The sequence below is a fragment of the Scomber japonicus genome, chromosome 12 (assembly GCF_027409825.1).
Source record: "Scomber japonicus isolate fScoJap1 chromosome 12, fScoJap1.pri, whole genome shotgun sequence".
NCBI lineage: Eukaryota > Metazoa > Chordata > Actinopteri > Scombriformes > Scombridae > Scomber > Scomber japonicus.
The window spans coordinates 6,480,094-6,503,988 of NC_070589.1; the positions used below are offsets into that span (position 1 = coordinate 6,480,094).

General features: G+C 46.6%; 1 protein-coding gene across 1 annotated transcript in view; it reads right to left on the reverse strand.

Moving 5' to 3' along the window:
- Window positions 1–2,099: 2,099 nt before the first annotated feature.
- Window positions 2,100–23,895, reverse strand: part of chd7 (chromodomain helicase DNA binding protein 7) — a 69,206-nt gene continuing 47,410 nt past the window's right edge. Inside the window, exons 14-41 of the mRNA XM_053329463.1 lie at window positions 23,561–23,737; window positions 23,139–23,282; window positions 22,890–22,988; window positions 22,412–22,601; window positions 22,099–22,315; window positions 21,527–21,722; window positions 21,151–21,318; window positions 20,787–20,966; window positions 20,576–20,686; window positions 19,143–19,354; window positions 17,167–17,366; window positions 16,654–16,813; window positions 14,503–14,595; window positions 11,364–11,467; window positions 9,300–9,429; window positions 8,848–8,963; window positions 7,833–8,250; window positions 7,528–7,736; window positions 6,348–7,382; window positions 5,909–6,075; window positions 5,562–5,816; window positions 5,221–5,391; window positions 4,876–5,103; window positions 4,524–4,739; window positions 4,288–4,428; window positions 4,041–4,145; window positions 3,714–3,894; window positions 2,100–3,561 (exon numbers count right to left, since the gene is read on the reverse strand). Coding sequence (XP_053185438.1) covers window positions 2,531–3,561; window positions 3,714–3,894; window positions 4,041–4,145; window positions 4,288–4,428; window positions 4,524–4,739; window positions 4,876–5,103; window positions 5,221–5,391; window positions 5,562–5,816; window positions 5,909–6,075; window positions 6,348–7,382; window positions 7,528–7,736; window positions 7,833–8,250; window positions 8,848–8,963; window positions 9,300–9,429; window positions 11,364–11,467; window positions 14,503–14,595; window positions 16,654–16,813; window positions 17,167–17,366; window positions 19,143–19,354; window positions 20,576–20,686; window positions 20,787–20,966; window positions 21,151–21,318; window positions 21,527–21,722; window positions 22,099–22,315; window positions 22,412–22,601; window positions 22,890–22,988; window positions 23,139–23,282; window positions 23,561–23,737 — 6,654 coding nt within the window. The 3' untranslated portion in view covers window positions 2,100–2,530. The remainder of the gene's footprint in view (window positions 3,562–3,713; window positions 3,895–4,040; window positions 4,146–4,287; window positions 4,429–4,523; window positions 4,740–4,875; window positions 5,104–5,220; window positions 5,392–5,561; window positions 5,817–5,908; window positions 6,076–6,347; window positions 7,383–7,527; window positions 7,737–7,832; window positions 8,251–8,847; window positions 8,964–9,299; window positions 9,430–11,363; window positions 11,468–14,502; window positions 14,596–16,653; window positions 16,814–17,166; window positions 17,367–19,142; window positions 19,355–20,575; window positions 20,687–20,786; window positions 20,967–21,150; window positions 21,319–21,526; window positions 21,723–22,098; window positions 22,316–22,411; window positions 22,602–22,889; window positions 22,989–23,138; window positions 23,283–23,560; window positions 23,738–23,895) is intronic.

Genomic DNA, 23,895 nt, shown 5'->3' on the forward strand with positions numbered 1-23,895 from the left:
TGGTGGCAGTGATTTCCATACATACAGCTCTGTGACTGCCATCAGTTCAGAAAGCGGTCGCCTGCTGTCGTCCTGGATAACAAACTTTAACCAGAAGTCACACAAAGAACAAACAAGATCAGAGGCTCAGGTTTGGTTTCCTAGGCGAATATCATGATTCACTTTTATTAAAAGCATCATAGCTACAATTCATCATACATGATGTCTCAAAAAAAAAAACAAAAAAACAAAAAAGACACACACCAAAAAGAAAAAAAAAAAAAAAAGAGGGAAAAAAAAAACATTTACACGGTATGTCTGTAAACTTCAAGGCTAGATAAGAATTTTGAGGTAATGCTCTTCAGCTTGCTGGCTAAAAGTAACAAAAAGTCAATTTTTTTCAAGAAAAAGTAGCTAAGTAATAAAGGTACCTGATTATTTTAACTCTTTAACACCAGTGCATCAACAGGAACAGAGTGAGACAAAATTGATTGCAGTACTTATTTGTCATCATTTACAGTTTTGTTTTCTATTCATACGACACTTGTGGTTATTCATATTGTGTGTGTGTGTGTGTGTGTGTGTGTGTGTGTTGGGAGAGTGATGTTGGAACATTCAAAAGCTGCCTTGGTTATTGCTGTCTCAGCATTAGAGACGAGAACGAGGGTCTCTGACAGGGAAGGTGTGTTCAGAGAGTCAGAGGTGATCTCTCGTCCCCCTCCTCCCCTCCCCTCCCCCGTCCCGGCTCTGTCTCTGCGTCTGCTGGGCTGGCTGTGATAGCAAATGTTAATAAAGACCTGGCCACTGTGTTCGTGTTTGAATGTACTTTTGAATATTTGAACCGCTTTGCTGTGCTTGATTCATCTCAGACATGTGAACTGGCCTCTGGAATGGAAACGAATCAAGCAGCCCTCGCGCTTTTCAAGTATTTCAAAAAGATTGGACTCGGCGACCAGAGTTGAACTTCATATATGTAGACGTAGAAACTTGTGAATTTCCAACTCTGTTGAAAATGTGTCTCAGTCCTGTTTTGGCCAGGCCTGGTGTCAGTGTGTGTGACTAGAGCAACAGTCATAAGGAGAAGGTCACTAGGGAGCAGCGCTCGGTCTGAAACTACCGGGATGAGAAAGGAAAAATAAAAACAAAAAAACAAACTTTCATGATTTTCATGTGGCAGCGACCGGGAAAGAAAAAAAAAAAATTCAACCATCTCATGTGCTCCCCCCCCCCCCCCCTTCCTTTAAAGAATAAACCTGAAACATCACATCCCTGTGTGGTCCACCGCTCCAAATCCTTTCACAGAAGACCTCAGAGTGAGGACGGCTGGTTTGGGCAGCGTGGAGCGGACCAATCAGAGGGCCTGACTGGCGGCAGACCCAGCCCGCCTGCCACTCCCGCACCTGGAAAACCAGCCCCCTCCCCTCCCAATGAGAAGACAGGATTCAGAGACTGGCAGTGGAAAGACTCAAGACTGGTATTTAAACAGTGTGGGACTGGGTTAACAGTATTGGTTCAGTGTGCATGCACACACACACATACACTCATTAAAAAAGAAGAAAGAAAAAAAAAAAAAGGGAAAACAGCTGCGAGTCCTCCCAGAAACAGTCACATGACAAAGAGAGGGTTTAAGGGGGTTAGTGTGTGTAGTGGTGGACATCTGAATGTGTGTGTGTGTGTGCAACTCATGGTATGTGTTGGGAATATGTGTGTGTGTGTGTGTGTGTGTGTGTGTGTGTTGTGGTAGTCAGTGTGTGAGACTGAGGTTTAGGCCAGTCTGGTTTTTTTTTTTCGTTTTTTCCTCCTCCTCAGAGTCTACCTGGTCTGATATGTGAGAACTTAAAAATAAACATCTGCTCTGAGACAGAACAGCTCCATCAACTCCATTACCCACACTTCCTCTTTGCAGCAGCTTTGTCAGACAGACAGCTGGGTTTAGCTGTAATGCTGTTTTTTGTTGTTGTTTCAGGTTTTTTTTGAGAACCAAGCGGCCATTTCTTTTCTTGTGATGAGACGCTGCTGACAACCAAACAACTAAACAGTCCAGACGAGGAAGAGAGGAAGGAAGCGAGAAATAATAATAATAATAATAATAAAAAAAAACAACAAAAACTTGAGCTGAAAGCAGCAATAATAATAATAATAGTACTATTGGAACTTTGTCCTATGTGAGAGAGAGAAGTGGAGATGCACCGCTCACAGAGAGAAACAGTCTTTGAACAGGAGCCGAGCTGTGAGTGAGCGGCTGTGAGGATTTTCCCTGACTCTATCTATCAGAGAGATTTAACTTAACACACACACACGCACACACGCACACACACACACACCCAGTCCTCTCTGACGCATAGTTAATATACCTGGCCAAAAAAATAAACACAAAAGAGTGAGAGAGAAATCATCAACAACGTAAAGAAAGAAAAAAAAACAAAAAAAACAGGATTCATAATAATTTGGATATTTGTGGAGGTGTGTAAACGTGGAGGAGGGAGGAGGAGGAGGGAGAGGTCAGAGGGGGAAGAAATGTCCAAGGCCAGTCAGTTTTGTTTTATTTCAGTCACTTGTCCTTCTGTGGAGATGTGTCCCCCTCTTCCTCATCCTCCTCCTCCTCTCCTCCCATCCCTCCATCCTCCAGAGCTGAATCCTCAGCGTCGCCTTTCGTCTCCTCCGCTTCTCCTTCCTTCTCCTCCGCCAAGTCACTCTCTCCTCCCAGCGCCTCCTCCTCTTCATCGTCATCCTCCTCCTCCTCATCCTCTCCTCCTGCTGCCGCTGTAGCTTTCGGCCCTGCCTTCTCCTCGTCTCTGGGGGGGTTGGCGTTCATAGCGTTGCCCCCCAGCGCTCCGGCCATGGCGCTCTGGAGCTCGGCCAGGGTGGAGGCGGTGGGGAAGCCGGGCAGGCTGAGGCCGGCCAGGCCTGGAGGTAGGAACATGGAGGGGTAGAGGAGGCCGGGGGCCATGGTGGAGAGGAGGAAGGGGTTGAATGCCAGGGAGTTGGCGGACATGCCGGCGGCGGCCAGCAGAGCGGTGGCGTCTCCGTTGATGGAGGAGGAGGAGTCGGCTGGCGAGTCGGCCGCCGCGCTCTGAGGAGCTGCGCTGACGTTGTTCTGTGATCTCTCCTTCTTCTTTTTCTTCTTCTTCTCCTCCTTCTCCTTCTTCGCTCCGTCCTCACTACCCTCCGCCTCTTCGTCCTCCTCCTCTCCCAACTCCTCGCCATCCTCTTCGTCTTCTTTCTCCTCCGCCTCTCTCTTGGTCTTGGTGCCGTCGTTGCTCTCTCCCTCCATTGTGCCGTTGGTGTTCCCCGATGATGCGGCAGCGAGGGCGGAGCTGGACGCGGCAGCGGCGGCTGCGGCCAGGTTGCCGCCGAACAGCCCGCCTAGGCTGAACATATTGGGGATGGCGGCCATGTTGGGCAGGCCTCCCATGCCGGGCAGCATGAGGGGCAGCATGGAGGTGGCGGCTGCCTGCTTGGGATCAGCGGGGGAGGGGAAGGCCATCAGACCAGCAGCCAACTGGAGAGACTGTAGGCTCTGGAGGGAGGACAGGTCCATCCCTCCAAACAGACTGTTCAGCAGCAGAGGGTTGATGCCTCCTGCAGAAACACACACACACATATGCACAGTGAAAATCCAGCTCTTTAAGTCAAACCCTCATCTCACAATAACTCAATAAATTAGCAGGTGCTGAAAAACTACAAACTAGTTCATATCACAGAGTTATGAAGTCATACAGTGGTTTAAGTACCTGCAGATGAAGCAGCAGAAGCCAGTGAAGCCTGTGCAGCCTGAGCTGCGGCTGCTGCCTGGGCTGCAGCTGCTGCCTTGGCGATCTCAGATTTGGGTCGTCGCCCCCGGCGGCGGACGCCCTCCTCCCTGACTACAGGGCCTGTCAGAAGGCGGTCAAACATAGCTTCTGGGAGGAATCCCTGCATAGAGAAGGAGTTCAGTTAGAAAGGAAGTGTAAGCAGGCAGTGTGTGTGTGTGGGGGGTTAATAATAACATTCATTTGGGACATTTTATACAGCAGCAGAGAAATCAGTGAGGATTGATGCGGTCAGTCTTGGCTACTCACCGACTGTTTAACGATGTCTGTCCAATCAGGGGCGATAGAAAACTCTGGGTTCTCCAGTAACCATCTGGGGAGCTCCTTCATAGGTGGAGCCATGGCCCCGCCCATCTGAAGAACAGGAAATGACATTAGTTTCTCATGACAAAACACACACTTGACGAGCCACTTGTCCTTACATACCATCTCCTTCACACTACACACATGCTGCTTAGTGAACAGAATAGAATAGTCTTTATTGGTGTGGGCTCACCTTGCGTCCGTTGCGTCTGTTCACCACAGGAACTCTCTCCTCTCCTGTCAGGGTGTTGATGTCGATCTTGTTGGGGTTTCGACAGCGATGGCGCTTCTGCTTGGGCTTAGAGAACTGAGACAGCAGCATGTCCTCGCTCTTCTGTGGCACAGACAGGAACAGAAAGTGTGTGAGTTAACGTGTTCATTACAGACATTCGTGATAAAAGAGAGCGAGTGGATGAAGAGATGACGTACTGGTGTAAATGCAGCCATGTCCATGGTGTATGTGGGGTGCTGCCTCAGCCACTCTCCCAGCTCTTTGTTGGAAACGGCTGCCTCCTCCTCATCCAGACTTCCGGATGCTAGAGATCTGGCACTGGGGCTCTGCTCTGGGACTGAGATGGGTCTGTGGGCACGAGCAGTGTCCCGACCCCCCTCCACACCTGAAACCTTTGTTCCTTCTGCGTCATCCTGATTGTGAAAGGACAGAGAGAGAATGGAGGGCATTTAATTCAAATGTTCATTCACTACAAACACTGACTACATCTTTAACACACACACACACACACACACACACACACACACACACACACACACACACACGTACCCCTCCTGCTCTCTTGTTGCCCATGAACAGCAGCTCCAGGCCCTCCACATTTTTCCTGCGGCCTCGCCTCCTTCTCATGATGGGCAGGTCAGCCTCTAGCGAGCCATTGGCTCTGTGTCCAGAGGGCGGGGTCAGCAGCTCCATCTGGGCCTTGAGGGAGGGGTTTGTCACCAGGGCGCTGGGGAAGCTGCTCAACGAGGGAGAGGCCTTGTGGTGATGGTGCATAGCCTGAAAACACCAAACCGCATCAGTCAGTTGTTTTTTTTGTATATAAAATGTGTTTAATATTTTATATATATGTTTGGATGCACAGTTTCTACTTAGAGTGTAAGTCCATGTCAGTACCTTGGTGAGGTCTATAGCCTGGCTCTGAGTGTCCACAGCAGAGTGGCTCTCTCTCAGTTGAGCCACCATCTCCATCAGATTGCGCCTCTTGGCCGCTCTCTCCGCTTCGATCTCGATCTTCCTCCTCCTCCTTCTCCTCTGTCGGGGCACCGTCAGGCTAAGAGCATCTTCCTACAAAACCCAATCAGCTGTTAGAAGTGTATCTTGGTAGTAATGATAGGTAGATGGTAAAATATCTCCAAAAAAGAAGAATATTAAACTGCTGATGGAGTAAAACTGCTTTTATATTTGAAAGTGAAAAAAACTTGTGTGTGTGTACGTCTCTGTGTGTGTCTACTCACATGAACCTGTGGGGATAGTGTTTTATCTTCACTCCCGCTGTAAGGCGTGTGGATGCCGGCCATCGTCAGCTCGGCCAAGCTCCGCCTCTGCAGTGGGCTCTCGGTCGCCGTGGCTACGGCCGCCGCGGTCACCGCCGAGCCGTGCCCCGGCAACAGGTTGCTGGGGAAGTCAAAGATGTGGCGCCTGTTGACGGGCCACTTGCCCTTCAGGACGGCCTCGCAGATGTTATCCATCCTGTTGATCATCACTCGGTCCTGTGAGGGTGGAGAGAGCGGAGGATGATGTTAGTACTCTGTGTTAATTACCCCCACCTCTACTTTAACCTGCAGGCTGTTATGTGACTCACCTTAGGCCAGAATGAGAAGGCGTAGGCTCTGTCCTGTGAGGCCTGGAGCGCGGAAGTTTCCGGCAGGTCGTCGGGGCAGAACCCGTCTCTGGTTTCGTCTCGGGCTGACGTGCTGAGAGAGGCGATGCTCTCCTCGTCGAAATTCTTCTGCTCTGACGCAGCGCTCGCTGTGCAGACAAAATGAAAAAAAAAAAAAAAAAAGAGAGAGAAGGAAAGTCACATTGCTGCTCATCATTTTAAAAAAGGTTTCCAGATTGTTATCATCGAGGGATCTAAACTCATTTTATTGTCTCGCCCCCTGGAACTTGGACTCATTAAAAGTCTGCCGAGTCACGAGGGGGGCAGAGCTAAAAGTCAAAATGAGAGAGACATCTCTGCTGTGTAGAAGCAAAGCCAAAGTACAGTTTATCATCATTGAGATCATTTAACTTCCTCCTACCTTCAGCTTGAGAGGATTTCTCTGATTTGTCATCTTCATCCATCCTCTCCTCCTCTTCCTCCTCTGGGCTTTTCTCTGTGTCGGCCGACTTAGGAGATTTAGGAGACTCTGGGTTGGCCCTCTCCTCTCCCCCCTCCTCCTCCTCTGCAGTCTTGTGTCCTGCTTGTGCTTTAGGGGAGAAGGGGTCTGGGTGTTCTGGGGTCTCGGCCGCCGTCCCCTTCTGCTCCCTGTCGGTGTCGGCAGGAACGGGACTCTTGGTCTCCTCTTCTGGGTTTTTGTCTTGGTCGTCTTCCGGCTTGGAGCTCTTCTCTCCTTCTTTGCTTTGCTCCCCTTTTAGCTCTTCCTGTTCCTCTTTTTCTACTTTTGGCTGTGCCTCCTCCTCCTCTTCTTTCTTGACCTCCATGCCCGGTGAAGCGGCGGCCTCTTCTTTCCCTTCTCCGACCTCTCCCTTGTTGTCCTTCTGTTCTTCAGGAGTTTCGGTCTTGGTGCATGGAATGGCGCTGGCGTCTCCTTCTTCTACCTCCATCTTTACCTCAGTGTCTTCTTTCCCTTCCTCGGTCTTCACCTCCTTCCCTTCTCCCTCCTCTTCTTTAGCTGTGTCCACAGCAATTTTGGCGGCAGCCGTCGCGCTCGCCAGCTCGGCAGGGGTAAGTAGGGGCGCGGAGGCGCTTTCTGCCTCTCCCAACCCGGCTTTGGTGAGCTCTCCCTGGGTTCCCATGGCGACGCCGGGCCCTGGCTGGCTGGTGAAGCGCTGGTGGGCGTCCAGGAAGGCCAGGGTAGGGTCATTTAGGATGTGGTAATCTGTCCGGCTCACTCCGTGTTTGGAGGCGCCCAGGAGGAGGTCCCGGTCGTGGCGGCCGCACTCCCACCACTCTGGGAGGTCTAGGGAGGGCTGGCAGAGCTTGAGGCGCTCCGACAGCTGTGGGTGAGGGAGGACCTGCTCTCTGATGCGGCGGAGCAGCTCGATGCGGTACAGCGTGCGAGAGGCGCGCTCCTCTGTGATGGGGTCGATGATCAGGGTCGGGTCAGGAAGTTCTGGGTGAGGAAACAGGGAGAAAGATAGACCTTCAGAAGAAAACCTAACACATTTTTCTATGATTGCATTTTCAGCGGTGGTATCATCAATCACCAAACTAATTTTCTAGAGAATGAACATTAAATGAAAGACTTCTCCTCTCACCTGTGTCAGTCTTGACCTGCATGCGGCAGACTCGTTTACACATGGCGATGAATGAGTAGTAGTATTTCTCCAAGCTCTCGTCTGTCTTTTTGTCCAATCTGGCGAAGGCTCTGAATTGCGTCCAATCAAACTTTTGACGCTGGGTGTCGAACACGACTCCGAAGGTGGACACGACACGGTAGAAGTCGGCCTCCTCACGACGAGTCCATCTGACAGAGTGACAAAGACACGAGAGAGAGTTTAAGTTGTGGATTTGACTCTTTGGTACTTTTAGGTGCTGTCATATGTCAACATGTTGAGCCTACCTCTGTCTCCTCTCCTTGAAGTACATGGCTCCATCAGTCATCAGAGAGTTGGTCATCACTGGAGACCCCTCTGACATGAACTGTCCACCTTTTGCAAAGTAAGCCCCTCCCTTAGTCAGGTACTGGCTTCCTTCAGCCATGAACACTCCAGCGCCGTCCTGGATGTACGCCGCCCCTCCTCCTGCCTCTGTCACCATGGCGATGGAAGGCATGAAGTCCCTGCGTCGTCGCCGGCGACCGTCGGGCCGGTTGAGCGCCTCCTGGCGGAGCTGCTCCCTGCGGTTGGAGCGCTGGTAGGCCGTGATGAGGCGGCGGAGGCGGGCCGTCAGAGCCGAGGCCGCCGGCCAATAGAGACGCTCATTGGAACCTGCGGCTCCGCCTGTGGAAGGAGCGCTCTGACCGTTCTCAGCTGATTTACCTTCAGAGGAGGAGAGAGAGAAAGAAAAAAGATTGATTGATTAAAGATTGATAACGATTGATTGATTTTATTTACATACATTTAAAATAAACAACTCTATTCAGATATTTGTGAAATATATTAGTGCAATAATTTACTAGACACCTGCACTTTATTTCATTATAATTAATTTATCATTTATGTTTCCCTGCCTTTATTTTGGTTTTTTATGTCTTATAGTTTTATGATGTGTCATATGTATGTATGTTTTATATTTAAATAGCACTGTATTATGAATACAGTGAAAATAAGGCCGTCTTATTTTATCTTTTAGTAGAAGTTAGAAGGTTTTGCACATCAAATATCTGCATGTGCTTGTCTGTCAAAGAGGCTGATGTATTTTCAGTATAGTCATTGATGAAAAGATAAAAAACAGACCCTTTTTTTAAACACTTGTCATTTTTGTAGATACTAAAGGACATATTGGGTTATTGTTTTGGATCATGTTTATAGACCTAGGCACTGTTTAATGTCCTGAAACATCCTGGAACTTGCCTTTTTTCTCCCTACAAAAAGTTGAAATACTATTATGGGACTTTAAATTTATCTAAAGTTTACCTTCTGCTTCTCCCTCTGCAGTCTCATCTTTGTCGTCCAGTGGAGAGTTGGTGAAGTCGTCCATTTCGTCTTTGAACGGCATCCGCAGCGGCTTGTACTCTGGATCCTCATCCTCGCTGTAGAGGGTCAGAGGGACAAGGCGAGGAATTTAGGATTTTTTTTTTTCATGGACACACAGACTGCTACATTTCACAAACTGACCATTTTAAAAGTTGAAGACCAAGGAAAGAGGAAAGGGAATGTGAAGATGTTGAAGGAGTAATATTCAAACCAATTCCTCCTCCTTTGAGCATCAATTTGCATTCATCTGCTTTAAATCTGAGTCCTTTCTGAACACTACTTGAGCCTAAGTGTTAGTGGAGAATGATGAGAGTTGGAAAAGCACAGATGAAGAGACTGAGGGGGGAAAAAAAGAGAAGCTGCTTTGTGGTCAGCGATGCCTGCTCTCTTACCCCTCCACGCCATCTGCCATCATGTCGGAGCCCCTCTGCTCGGCAGCGATGGCCTTGGCGTCGGGCATGCCCACCCTCTCCAAGAAGCACAGGTTGGGGTCTGCTCGCATGGAGTTGTACTTCTCGTAGCCTGGAAAGGTAGAGGGAGAGAGAGAGAGAAGGGGGGGAGGGGTGAGATGGAAATAAAAAGCTAGGAATGCATGTCAGAAGCTGTGGAGTTAACTAGTTTTACTTTACACTAACAGATTAGTGGTAAAAACACACAGAGATCAAAGAAAAGTCCTAGAAAGAAGGGTGAAAAAAGTTGGGCTTTCTAGTTCACTCCTAGATATACACACACACACTTTAATACACAGTCAGACACGAGCACGCACACACAGCATCCATATTAAATGAAGGAATAGACAAAAACAGCAGCAGAAGGGCAGACCCCAGGAGCCAGCTGCTGACAAGACAGACAGCCTGTGTGTGTGTGTGTGTGTGTGTGTACACTTGCCTCCGTTCTGCACGTGTGTGTGTGCTTATCCAAGTGAGCCTGCAGGTGCTCATTTGTGTCAGTGAGAGAGAGTGAGAGAGTGAGAGTGAGAGAGAGAGAGATAGACAGAGAGAGAGAGAGAGAGAGAGAGACAGAGAGAGAGAGGATGAAGAAGAAAAAGTGTGTGTGTCATGGCGTCTGTGAAAGTGAGCTAGTGAGTGTGTGAGTGTGTGTGTTTGTCCGTTAGGGGCATTCAGGCAGAACAGATTAGAATGTGCAGATCCTACTGAGACACATCGGGAAGGAGATGGGGGGGGGATAGAAGGAATGAAGGAGAAAATACCAGGGAGGCAGGTGAGATGGTGGAAGAGTAAGAAGAGAAAAAAAAGAGAGGAGAAAATAAGGAGTGGAGGAAAAATGAGAAGAGTGGAGAGGACAGGAGGGAGGGGGGAGGGCGGGGGGGGGGGGAGCAGGGAGGGCACCACCATGATAGAAACGCGCCGCCTCGTCTTCAGCCTTTCATTTATCCCTCCTTCCTTCTTTCTCTCCGTCACATTTCAATTAGGAGAGATGTGACGCATTGTTCCTAACCGTCTCTGTCACACACACGCACGCACACACACACACACACACACTCAGCTCTGCGCCTGCAGCCAAACGTTAATCATCAGGCCTTTATAGGCCATCACTCTTCTGTGTGTGACGCATTGTTTAGTACGTCCATGTGTGTGTGTGTCTGCATACAAAGCTCACTGTGTGTGTGTGTGTGTGTTAGTCCCCCCAAGGGCCTCCCTAGTGAATGAGGATTATGATTAACTATGGGTGAGCCCTTTTGTATTCCTGTGTGTGTATATGTGTATGTGTATGTGTGTGAGTGAGTGAGTATGTGTGTGTGTGTGTGAGTGAATGAGTGAGTGAGTGTGTGTGTGCGTGCCCTAATTGAATCATAGAGGGTGGCAATGATGGAAAAATTATGACAATTATGCCAAATTAATATGAATGAGGGTCTCCATCCACAGTACACACACACACAGGGCCTCATTGCGCTGTCACTGGGAGACACATCCATTCAGCACCCAAAGGTGGGTCACTGGGAGATTAACACCACTCACACAAATTTCCAAACAACCAGTTTTAACAGTTCTAGAGAAAGATTGTTATTGCAACTTAAATTAGCTTCATTTACAACATTAACACCTGTAACACACACACACACACACACACACACACACACACACACACTAACACGCCACACCAGTGGTGAACACCAGCCATCAATCACACTCCCGATAGCACACCAAGCCTACCAGCTGCGTACCGCTGTCGCTATAGCAACGCCTATCAACTGGTGGCAGCAGAAGCGGGTGGGATGTGTGTGTGTGTGTGTGTGTGTGTGTGTGTGTGTATGTGTTTGTGTGATGCTCACTAGGTTGGAAGGCACTGGAGTGTGTCTGAAGGTGCTGACATTATCACTGTCTCTGTGTGTGTGTGTGTGTGTGTGTGTGTGTGTGTGTGTGTGTGTGTGTTCTGGCTGCCATGTTGGAAGTTATATACATGTGTGTGTGTGTGTGTGTGTGTGTGTTTCCTACCGTGTTTGAAGACTCCGACGAGCAGGGATTTGTCAGCTTCGCTGTCCCACCAGTCGGCTGGGACCTCTGCGTGGAACGGCTGGGGGATCCAGATATCCAGCTCACTGTGGGGAGAAGACCAGAACCACATGACATCGCTGATCATCAAACTCAAAATGTGTGTGTGTGGATTGCAGTGAGGCATCAGTCTTATATTTCATATCAGAATGGGGAAGAAGAAAAAAAAAAAAAAGGAGAGAAGGGAGGAAATCAGATTGTGAGCCATTTGTGTAATAACCAGACTGTGAAAGCTGTCAGCTGCCAACCACAGATAAAAACTGTCTAAATATTAACATGTGAGCAAACAGCTCAGTTCACTCTGGTCAAATTTGAGTGAAAGTCTTCAGTGAAGTTGAGCTGTTATCTAGAAACTGTGTCCAAATGTTGTGAGCACACTTAAATATTCCCTGTTGTGTTTTGAACAGAGCAAAGTTCCACAGAGCACAGGACAAAGAAGTGATGAGCTGAACAGGAAGTACTGGGTGCCACCATCATATAAATGACAAAGCCTCTTTGTTTTCTACACTTTACAGCCACAAAGTCTCTCAACAGTCACTGCTAGTGCTCAGCTAAAAGTGTAACCAGCACACACTGCCATCAGATTGTTTCCTTTCATTTGAACTAAAAACAATGACTCAACACCTCCAATCATAAATCGAGATTGACGGAAGCGTGAATCTGGCAAGAATTGAAACCGATAAAAAACTGAATCAATTAGCAGAATTGGAGTTAGAAGTGATCGGTATAAATAATATCCAACCTTATGTGATACAGTAAGCCAGTGTAATACATTCATTTTGAGAATAACAAACAATCAGTGAGGAGTGTGGCAGCGCGTGGCAGAAAGAGGGCGCTGTTCCTCCAGAGCTAATGACTTCATTAGAATGCCAACACCCATTTTATAATACTTTTAATTCAGTTTTCATTTTCATACCATATCCGACACAGGCTGAGCTACATATGTGATATTAATGTTTCCTCCACATGATCAGAGGTTACACATATAGCTATAGTGTTGCTGGTTTTCACTAGAAGAATTTTTAAATTTTTTAAAGGTGCAGTGTGTAGAATTGAATGGTATGTGTTACCTTAGAGTGAGCCTTTTAAATCTACACAGGCGGTGAATCGTTGTCCAAGAAGCCTGTCAATGTTGGACTGTCGTGTTTCTACAGTAGCCCAGAATGGACAAACTAAACCCTGGCTGTCAGAGGGGTATTTTGTACGAGTTTCATGGTCACTACAGGTTCCTCTACACTCTTGGAATGGGAGGTGTATCCAGACTAAATCCTACACACTGATCCTTTAAGTTTACAATTCTAATATTACATTGCCTCTCATTTTTGCCTCTGAATAACTTTCAACCTTTATCAATTTCAGGACTGTTATCATCCATTAAGTAATGACATTGTAATAATAATAATAATAATAATGATAATAATACCCCCCTCCCAAAAAAACAAAAGAGTAAAAATAAAAACCTATTAAAGATCTAATTTTGTCCTGAAACTGAAAATCACTGAAATAAACAGTGACTCTGGGATGGGATGCAAATAATCTTCCATATAAAACTATCACAATGACACTGTCAGTAACTTTGGCAAAAATATATTGATGTGATGCTGAAATCATAGCACCAAAACGTCAACCTCTTTTTTTTTTTTTTTAAATAAAAAGAATCCAACCAAAACTGAATATCTGCTCAAGACCAGGATTTTTAATGCATGTCAATAAATAACAGAATAGTTTTAAAATGTAATCTTCCTACTGGATAGATTTGGTGTGGCACCAACAAAAAACAAAGAAAAGTGGTCCATTATGGAAAGGACGTGGTAGAAAATTGTGTTTTCCAGCTAGTTGTGGAGAGAAAAGGGTAACAATACACAATGGAAGCTGAAAGACAGAGCGGGTGACAGGAGGAGAGAAGAAACCAGGGAAACAGTCCCTTATCTCTGCAAACAGCAGCATGGCACACTGGCATGCTAAATCCCCCTGGCATATGTTGGCACGATGGCACCCCGTATGCTCACGTCTGGCACGCACAGACACACACACGCGCGCACACACACACACACACACACGCGGGTCTGTCACAGTAGCCATGGAGCGGATGGGGGAGGGGAGAGAAGAGAGAGAGAGAGAGAGAGAGAGAGTGAGAGAGAGATCAGCATGAAGTGCACGTGCTCTACATTATAAATGCGTTCACATCTGGGTGAAAGGGTGACTAGAAGAGGGAGGGGTGGGGGGGGTGGGGAGACGGTGACAGACTCAAGTGCACTGCAGAGAGAGAGAGAGATAGAGAGAGAGAGAGATGGACAGATGGCGAGAAAAAGTGGAGTGTGACTGAGGAAAAAGATGGAGGATGCGGAGGAAGAAGTTGTCAGGGATGAGATGAGGGCGACAGTCAAGGTGAGCAAGAATCTCCACATCCTGACAAATGATAAGATTCATTTTATATTAAAAAAAAACAACTTCTAAATGGGTCAAAGCAGAGATAAAAAGCTCATTTTTCCCCCTGATCATTTAACGAGGGCTGAGCGTTGTATCTGTCAGAATAGGGAGAAACTCTGCCAAAGAGGCCAGTAGAACAGACGAAAATACACCAAAGTAATAATTCATGACACATTCGTATAAATATCCACTTCTGTGCTCACTTTTATGACGCATCCGATACATGACAGCCTTTCCGCTAACTGTTCTAAACACCTAAGATGTCTTACTGTAAGAAAAACAGCAGGCTGCAACAGGATGGATGGATGCTGGGTTTGCTTCAGGTTGCCCTCATGGACTCAATCCAACATAGCTACAGTCAAAGTTGGGATGAGGAATGTTTTCCGGTTTGTGTCGATGTATTTTTAGAGAGCTTATTTCAACAATAAAACAGATCTGAAACCGGGGGGGATGAGTAACGTCCTGTTCCTGCAGACGTTAAAATGAGACAACGCCAGAGCAGTGTGTGGAAGCAGAAAGGTGTGGAAAGGGAATGGCTCACTGGTTGAATAGAGGGGAAAATGGAGGGAGGGTGAGTGAGAAAATGAAAAAAAAAGAGAAGAGAAGAGAAGAGAAAGAGAAAGAGAGAGAGCAGTGTGGAGGATCTACTGACCTGGAGTCGGAGGTTCCTTCCAGGATGCGCTCGGCCTGGTCGCCGATGACTTCCTGTCTAAGATAGTACAGCATCCTCACCCTCAGCAACACCCTGACAAACAGAGACAAAAGGTTAGTTAGTCCAATTTAACTCAACAGACAGACTGAAAGTGTGGATGGATTCACTGATTCAAAAATGATATTTCAATCAACCAATTAGAACAGAAATAAATAGAGCCTGATTGATACTGGAGTTTTGGGTTCAATGCTGATACTGATATTAGGGAGGAAAAAAATTCCAATATAGACATATGGGCTGATAATTATATACAAAATATGTACATATAAACATGTTTATTGTAACGGCCCCTCAAATTTGGTTACCAAACCCTTTCAACAAAGATATGTAATGCAGGAATGATGTTTTACACTTTAACTCTTTATCGGGTGAATAACTATATTAGGTAACTTCTGTAAACATTCAACTCATCCTCCCCATGCCTCTCTGTGAGCTTGTACAACCATGCAGAGATTTTTTGGAAAATGTTTTACCCTAGACCGGTGAGGAAAAAGGATCAAACGTATATCAGTCAGGCTCTACAAATAAAAGCTATGAAACAAAGAGTAGCAGTTAAAGCTCAGTTAACAAGTTGAAATCAGAGTATATTTGGTACTTTTTCTTGAGAAATAAACCATTAAATGGATCAGTTCCTCTACAGTAATACTGAAGCAACTCATTTGTAAAACATCTCCTTTTAAAGTTGCTACATTCCCTCACGTCGTCTTGACTTTGTCCTCCTTGAATAAAGTTTCATAAGGCCGTTGTGACATCAGAGGTTTCATGACCCTGCTAATAGTCTTCACACTGCACTGATTTTACTGGAGGACAGCTGTAAAAAGTCCAGCTCGGCTGCAGTGTGCTGGTGTGAACGGGAGGGATTTTTTTTTTTTTTTTAAATCTAAAACCGCTCAGATGGAAAATGTCCTGAGGTTTTCTTCTGTTGTAATACTGGTTGCAAAAAAAAAAAAAAAAAAAAAAACGAACTATAATTCATTCTCGTGTTTCGGCGTTATCTGCTGCTAATGGCTCGCTGTCAAATAGACGGCCGGTTTCTCTGAGTCCACGTTACAGATGTTCCCTGTGAGAGCGCTTCTTTCGCTCGGAATGAATCACTTGAGTCTGGGGAGGGGAGGCAGGGGTGCAGGGGGGGCTTGAGGAGGAGAGTCAGATTTGATCTCCTGACACTGGGATTGCTGCTATCTGGGAGACCTGCCTCACTGTAAACATTTGTCACTGGGATTTAAGGCCAATAATTATGCCTGTGTGAGGAGCGGGAGGCAGAAGAGAGGTGGGGGGGTTGGGGTGGAGGAGGAGGAGATGAGTGGGAGGAGCAGGGAGAGAAGAATTGAAAAGGACAGAGGGGCTGTGCTCCGAGGGAGGGAACGCAAAGTTTGGAGAGGCAGCGAAGAGAGAGAGGAGGAGGAAAAAGGGGGGGAAGGGTATAAAGGCAGTCATTTGCAACTCGTTCTGCAGTGTGTGTGTGTTTGTGCATCAATGGCATCACAAGTTGCTGTGTGTGTGTGTGTGTGTGTGTGTTTGTTGGCAGGCTGTGTGTGCTCATCCATCAATGTGCCAGGCCTGATTAGCCACACAACGCTGTGCTCCAGCCTAGCAGATGGCACCACATAATCACCCCCAAGTGTGTGTGTGTGTGTTTGTGTGTGTGTGTGTCTTTCACCCACTTCCAACAGGTCTGCCTGCCTAGCACCTGGCCTGGCATCCAGCCACCGACACAAACACACACACACACAAACTTACCCCTCAAGAAGAAAGAAGGGGGAAAAAAATCTTGGAATTGAATCTGGAGGGCAAGGAAGCATATCTCCCTGACAACAGGAGAGAGAGCTGACCAAAGAGTAAAGTGTGTGTGTGTGTGTGTGTGTGTGTGTGTGTGTGTGTGTGTGTGTGTGTGTGTGTGTGTGTGTGTGTGAGTGTGAAGGAAGACAGACTGCTGGGCCTGTTAAAGTTGTGCTCAGTGGTGATGGTTCTAAATCTCCAGGCGTTTCCAGCACTGGTTTGACATCCTCTGACACAAACTCCACATCACATTCTTGTCCTCGTGTGTGTGTGTGTGTGTGTGTTTTTGGCTGCAGGAAAAAAAAAACTTACTTATTGCAGTGATGTTTCAAGTGTCTCTTGTAGCTGTCCTCTTGCAGTAAGTGGTCAGGATTACAGCTGGCCAGCCAATCGGCTCTCGGAGTTTGTGGAGGCGGGACTGGGGGCTTCCCCTTCTTGCCCTTTCTGCCTCGAGGTACTGGTGTAGAGAGACCTGATGAGGGAGGGCGAGAGAGAGAGATGAATGTTATGGTCAGGTGTCTCTACAATAGCAAAGGTTCATCCTGTGGGGAGCATGAGTGTTTCTACAAGATTTCATTGTAGTATATCCAATAGTTGAGATATTACAGTGTGGACTACAGACGTGAAATCTAATACATTTTAGGGTTTGGTCAATCAGATACAGCTGCTTTTTTTTAGCCACAAAACAATTTACACTGCCATCTTTTTCCACCTTCTAAACTGAGGACACAGTCATATTTTACTGATTTCTTCCTAAATCAGACAATCATTGGAGTTCCTTCACAGTATTATAGTTTCTCTATTGATTTATATATGTGTGTTTACCAGAGTGGTTGGTCAGCGTCTTGGTCGTCCCGTCTGCTGTTGGGGTGATCAGGTCCCAGATGAAGCTTTTGATGTTCTCGTCGCCGCGGTAATGCAGCAGGCAATAGGCCAGGAGGGCCCGGCAGATGGTTTCCACGTCTGCCTCCTTTAGGGGGCGCTTGAAGCGACCATGAGCCAGGATGTCGCTCCACCTGCCCCACCTATAGACAAGAAAGGAAGTCAAGTTTAACGGCGAGATTCCGGCTTAAACTGATCAATAAAACTGATAAATGTAAGCTGAAAATGTTGTCAAAACAAACCTGGTTAAAGCCTCGTTGTTACTGATAAAGCTATTAGAGTGAGTACTGGACTGATTTTGGTCACTAAAATGTGATGTTGAATTGAAGCTTTGCCACTAAACTGACCTCTATGAAAGTTAATCATTTTACTAAATCATTCAGACAGTTTGTAATTCTGTGCTACTTTCATGCTTAACGTGACCCTGATCTTTCATGAATGTATACACAAGTCCACATCATGCCGTCTTGCAGCCCAGACATCACGCACACTCACACACACACACAGAGTGGGTGCCGGGGCTCCTATTATACATTTCACCAGTCTGTTGACTTTAACCGTTACTGGCACCCCGGCTAGTGCCATCCAGTCATCCTTCTGTGTGTTTGTGTTCATGGATCACGGCTCAACCGCCCCCCCCCGACACACACACACACACACACACACACACACACACACACACCAAGAGAGTGAGTGACCCTAAAGGCTGATGTAGTCGACGGTTCTCCTTCAGACTTGTCTCGTTCTCAACTAAAAATTGCTTCCCAATATTCACTGAACCATGTGAAGCAGCCTTACTCTGAATGATTTTAGAAAGGGTAAAATGGTGGACGAGAGAGAGAGTGAGAGAGAGAGAGAGTGCGTGTGCGTGAGATGGATGATGGGAAAAGACAACAGAGCGCTGAGCGGAGAGGACGGGCCCAGTCAGACAGTGTGTTTTTGTGTCCTACAGCCTCGGGCCACGAGACTAGACTGTAACAATAACAACGCTGACATCTCACTAGCACCACTGTTCTTTCTTACGCACACACACACATGCACGGACGCACACACACACACACACGGCAAGTCAGCCGTGAAAAAGGACGGGGCTCACCCGATAATCACTATCTGTGGTAAGTGTGTCAATTTGCCTGCGTGTGTGCTGTATTACTGGAGTCTATGTGTGAATTTAAAGGCTGGTATTGTGTTCAAGTAAGAGCTCTGACTTACTTTTGTTAATGCTTGGATTATAAAAAGTCATCCTTTACGATTTTCTGTCAATTCTAGACTGTTGAATTTACATCAGTGTGTCATTTATAGGAATTTACCTAAGAGGAATTGGATGTAGTTAAACTTTTTATTCATCATATGCCTAGAAGTGACTTTTATTTTGAAATATGTTCATATATATGTGTGTGTGAGTGTGTGTTTGTGGCTGAGCATTATTCCAGTTTATGTGGGCAAAAAACCAAACCTATTCCTGTGCATATAAATTCATCTTGGGAGTGTGTGTGTGTGTGTGTGTGTGTGTGTGTGTGTGTGTGTGTTTACAGGTTTACAGGCAGCTCTGATTAGTGTGCGTTTGTGTGTGCTGATGGCCTTGAGTGCAAAGATTTCTGTCTACTAAATCACTCCGTATGCAGGCCCTGCATCCATTAACTGGTGTGCTTTTACACACAAACGCACACATTAGAGTGATTAACTCCGCCCACCTGCGTGTCTCCGCATCCTAGACCTTAAAATTAGGATTTCTTCTCTTTTCCTACCTCGACTGTCCACTTTAGTGAGTTTTGTTGCAACGTGGTGCTTTTATTTTGTAGTTGTACGACAATTCATATCCACTCCATGCTCTTTCCTTTAGTTAAAAATTTATTCATACAACCAATCTCATGCCTTAATTCTAGTGATTTTGTCTATAAATGAGTAGGGGTACACACCCGTAGACCAGCAGATTCTTCTCCACTCTGAAGCACTCAGATCTGGGGTACCCCTGGGCTTTGTCTTGGGGTCTCCGAGGTTTAGTTGAGGGTTTGCTCGGTTCGTCTTCGTCGCTCTCCAGCTCAGAGAACTCCATCATCTCGTCTTCTTTGACGCTGCTGTAGTGCCGCGTCTGCTTCCTCACTCTCGGCGTGTCGATCACGAGAGTGTTCTAGAAACAAATTCAAAGTGGGCGTTAATTCTGCGCACTTTTACAGCCTATATATTATAATTCTTTCCTGGCTAGGAAGCTGGTATTAATTATAGATAGCCTGAAATCCACCAATAATATGCAAAGCACCTTCTGCTTTATTCCTGTACAGAGGCCTATGTAAATTTCTGGAATATTCTGTCTTTGACTGGTGTGAACCCTGTGAATACAGTAACATGACATCTTCTGTACTGAATATGATTAATTGGGTATTTGGCCCCGTGTTTCATTCCTGATGCTGAGAAAATTGCTGCCCAGCTCAAACACAAACTGGCATTAATTATGTTGTCTAATGAATTACATTTTTGTTCAATTAATTTGATTTTTCTCCCCCCCTCCACTCGTACAATACCCATTAATATGCGCAAACAGGGCAGTAGTTAGTTCCACAATTATCACAGATGCAGTCATTTCCATTTTAACATCACACAATAAGAAATCCCAGGAGGGGGGTGGGGGGGGGGGCAGCCCCGAGTGGAGCGTATTCAGAGGCTCGTAGAGCTGGATTAAGTGTTCCGGTGGAGGGCCCTCCAAAAGAGAGGCGGCGAGGGAGCGCAGAGAAGAACAAATCAGGAGGGACAAATACGCAAATAATGGGGGGAAAAAAGTGGAGAAATATAGAGAGAGGGGAAAGGAGAGCAGGAATATAAAGCTGCCTGTTAGCAAAGAGCTCAATGTGTGTGGAAGAATGTGCACAATACCAACGACTGAGCGTCTCTCTCTCGCTCTATGTGTATATGTGTGTGTGTGTGAGCGCTAGCCTAAGTGATATCTCTGTACCCTCCAGGCATCTGCGCTCTGTTAAGTGGAGCTAAGCAGCTTACTCTCTCTCGCTCAAACACACACACAAGAGCAGGGAAACATGGGTAATTAAGGAAGAGAGGAGATTCCCAACTGTCAATATTAATCTCTCTCTCTCTCTCTCACTGCTTCCCTCCTGTTCTGTCTCTATCTCTCCCTCTCTCAATCTGTCTCACTTTCCTCCTCCTAGCTTGTGGTGATAGCAGCCAGTAATTACTACTGCTAGTCCCTCTGTTCCATAAGGTGTGTGTGAGTATTTGGATGCACAGTGTTGATTGTTCTCTCTCTCTGTGGCTTTACAGTTACTCAAGTGTGTCCTTAGATGCACTTTGCAATCCATGTGCTCGTATATAAAGTGTGTGTGTGTGTGTGTGTGCTTACCCGTCCGTTGATGGCATCCAGGTCCAGCTCAGCCTTCTTGGCCCATTTCTGCCAGAAGTCTGGATCCTCCAGAGAAATGTCTGTTCGGTTACCCGTTGCAACAAAACTGGCCTGCAGAGAGAGGAGCGCGTGTCGGTCAATGCTGAATCACCACTTTTTTTCCCACTACAGGGTTAGGGTTAGTTAATATTTTGCCATGTGAAGTTCCTACCTTAGCAAACGTGGAGCCCTTGCCCTCAGACTCTATGGTTATGGTGTGGGTTCGTCTCTGGAGGATCTGGTCAATGTCTTCCTCGCAGAATTTGGAACCTTCGTCTTCCTCTTCCATTAGAGCTCCGTATGCTCCCTTCCTCAGCAGGTCCTCGATCTCCTTCTTGGACATCTGCTGGACCTGAACCACAGACCGAAAACATTAACTTCTGTGTGACAATATTACATTTTGGAAGCTTGAAATTGGGGAGCATCTTTGAGTGATCTATTAATAGGGCTATTTATGTGGCTTTAAAAACAGTAGGCGAGTGTCCAGGCCTTCTAACACAAGGTATATAAGTAGATATTGGGTGTGTGTGTCTCACCCCGCTGTTGGCGTTCTCTCTCCCGCTCATGCTCTGCAGCACGGCCTTGTCGAGCCCCAGCTTCAGGCTGGCCTTGTCAAACATTTCCCTCTCGTAGCTGTTCCTGGTGATCAAGCGGTAGATCTTGACCGCCTTGGACTGGCCGATACGGTGACACCTCGCCTGGGCCTGGTGGAGGACGCGTTCACAGATTCAGAAACAGAACTCTAAAACAGCTGGTTACATTCTCTCTGACTTCTCAGTTGGGTTAACAGGAGTATATTGTACTGTACGTGTGCGGTTAGAGCTGAGGCCTAATGATACGGTCCGTTGAAGCGGAGCTAAATGCGGCAGAGCAGAGCCGGCGCAGGTCAAACGTGCTGCTGGGTTTCTGTACCTGCAGGTCGTTCTGAGGGTTCCAGTCCGAGTCGAAGATGATGCAGGTATCTGCTGCCGTCAGGTTGATGCCCAGTCCTCCGGCTCTCGTACACAGCAGGAAGACAAAGCGGTCGGAGTCTGGTCTGGAGAAACGGTCGATGGCCGCCTGACGCAGGTTACCACGAACTCTGCCGTCTATACGCTCGTAGGGATAACTGCACGGAGAGAGGAGAGACCTCAATTATTATCATCATCATCATCATCACCACCATCACCATCACTACTACTATTATTACAACAGTGACATCAAGTTACCACTAATACCAGAAAAGTTGACATTAGAGAGACATGCTGATCCGGGTATGTTTTCATGGATGCATCTTTACTTACTTTTACTGTGTATACTGACTATAACTGGTTAAGAAATGTATCATCAATCAAATCAATCATTTTCAGGTTGTAGCTTGTGTCTTTTAAATAAATACAAGTATCAGATCTGACAGTTTCGGAGCCAAAAACACTTACACTGTAGTGATCATTACTATCATATTAACCTTTAAACTTATTCAAAGAAAGATGCTCATTCCTCACCGTCTCTGAATGAGGTAATCCTCCAGGATGTCTAGACATCGCACCATCTGACTGAACACCAACACTCTGTGGCCGCCGGCCTTCAGTTTGGGCAGCAGCTTGTCGATGAGCACCAGCTTGCCGGCCGCCTGGATCATGGCCTGGAGAGCCATTTCCGGAATGTCTGCCCTGCCACCGTGGGAGTCCCTGAACTCCTCGATGATCTTCTCTTCCGCTCCTGCACCAGAGAAACGCGTTGAATTAATAATGATCTGGTTTGTGCTGAGATGGTCGGCCATGCTTTTTCTAGAAGAGCTTGAGTGTGTACACATACCGTTAATGAGGTAGGGGTGGTTGCAGCATTTCCTCAGCTCCATCATGGTGTTAAGGAGGTTGGGGACGCTGGATCCTCCGCCGCCGCTGCTCCCGCCTCCTCCTCCTCCTGCACCTCCTTTAGACAGGAAGGAGAAGTTCTTTTCCAGGATGGCGCGGTAGTATTTCTTCTGGATGTTGGTCAGCTCAACCTGACAATAACAACAACAACAACAGATGATCAAATTCACTTTGCCTCCAGTACCAACACTTTACAACAATATAGTGAGGGATGAACTAATCCTGACACACACTATGGACGTGGATTAAGTGAGGTTTGATGTTGAGGAGATTTATATTAACCTAGCACAGGGACGGGGTTAATAGACTTTCTATCACCTAGTAATTATTATTAATTACTTCTAGGACCATGTGATACTGGTAAAGCATGACTTAACCTGACTGATTATCCCTCAGTTATGATGACACCTCAGCCCTACCTCGATGATGGTCTCCTCCTTAGGCGCCAGGTTCTTCTCCACATCCTCCTTCAGTCGTCTCAACATCATGGGCTTCAGAATGGCCTGCAGCTTTTGAACCTAACACACACACACACACACACAGACATGATGTTTAGTGGAACTGAGAACAAATGTAGAATTTTAAAGCAGTGTGGGGTTAAAAAACAACACCACCGCAACACCACAGCCCTCTACCTCCCTCCACAGTACAGACTGAGCCAATTTTACCTGTTCTTCAGTCTTAAGGTCTCCAAATTCAGTCATGAATGTCTGTTCAGACGGGAATCTCTCTGGCTCCAGGAAGTTGAGTAAGCTGAAGAGTTCTTCCACTGTGTTCTGGAGGGGAGTTCCTGTCAACAGAACTTTGTGCTCCTGGAGGACAACAGAGAGGGAGAGAGACAGGAAAGAGATATTTAGATCCTCTATAATGGAAAGCAGGATGTCTGCAGGAAAGAAGAGTTATATTAAACCTGGAACAGAGACTGGGCTAATTTGCCAAGAAAGTAAACACATACCATAAACTGTATTAAAGGCTTTCTATCGCCTTGTACTATTACATCTAAGACAAGACTTGTAAAGCATGATACGATACACTAATAACTATAATATTTGATAGCAACAAACAGCATCTTGTAAAGTGTGTAGCTCACCATGTCCATCATTTTGAGTCCTTCCAGTAGTTTGCAGTTTCGGTTTTTGAGTCGGTGGGCTTCGTCTATCACCACGCAGCGCCACGGGATGCTGCGCAGCTCCGGACAGTCGGTCAGAATCATCTCGAAGGTTGTGATCAACGCGTGAAACCGATATGCTCCCTTTATTATCTTACCCTGGAGGGACGGAGAAATAAAAAGACAAAAGACAAGGTCAGTAAGGACTATTTAAAATGTGGCGTCAAGTCTTGAGTTTTTACTTTTAGGCACAGCCTTAAATCAGTGAGGAAAAGCCTGTGTTTATTAACTGGCTGGTTTCACCAAATGTGACACAG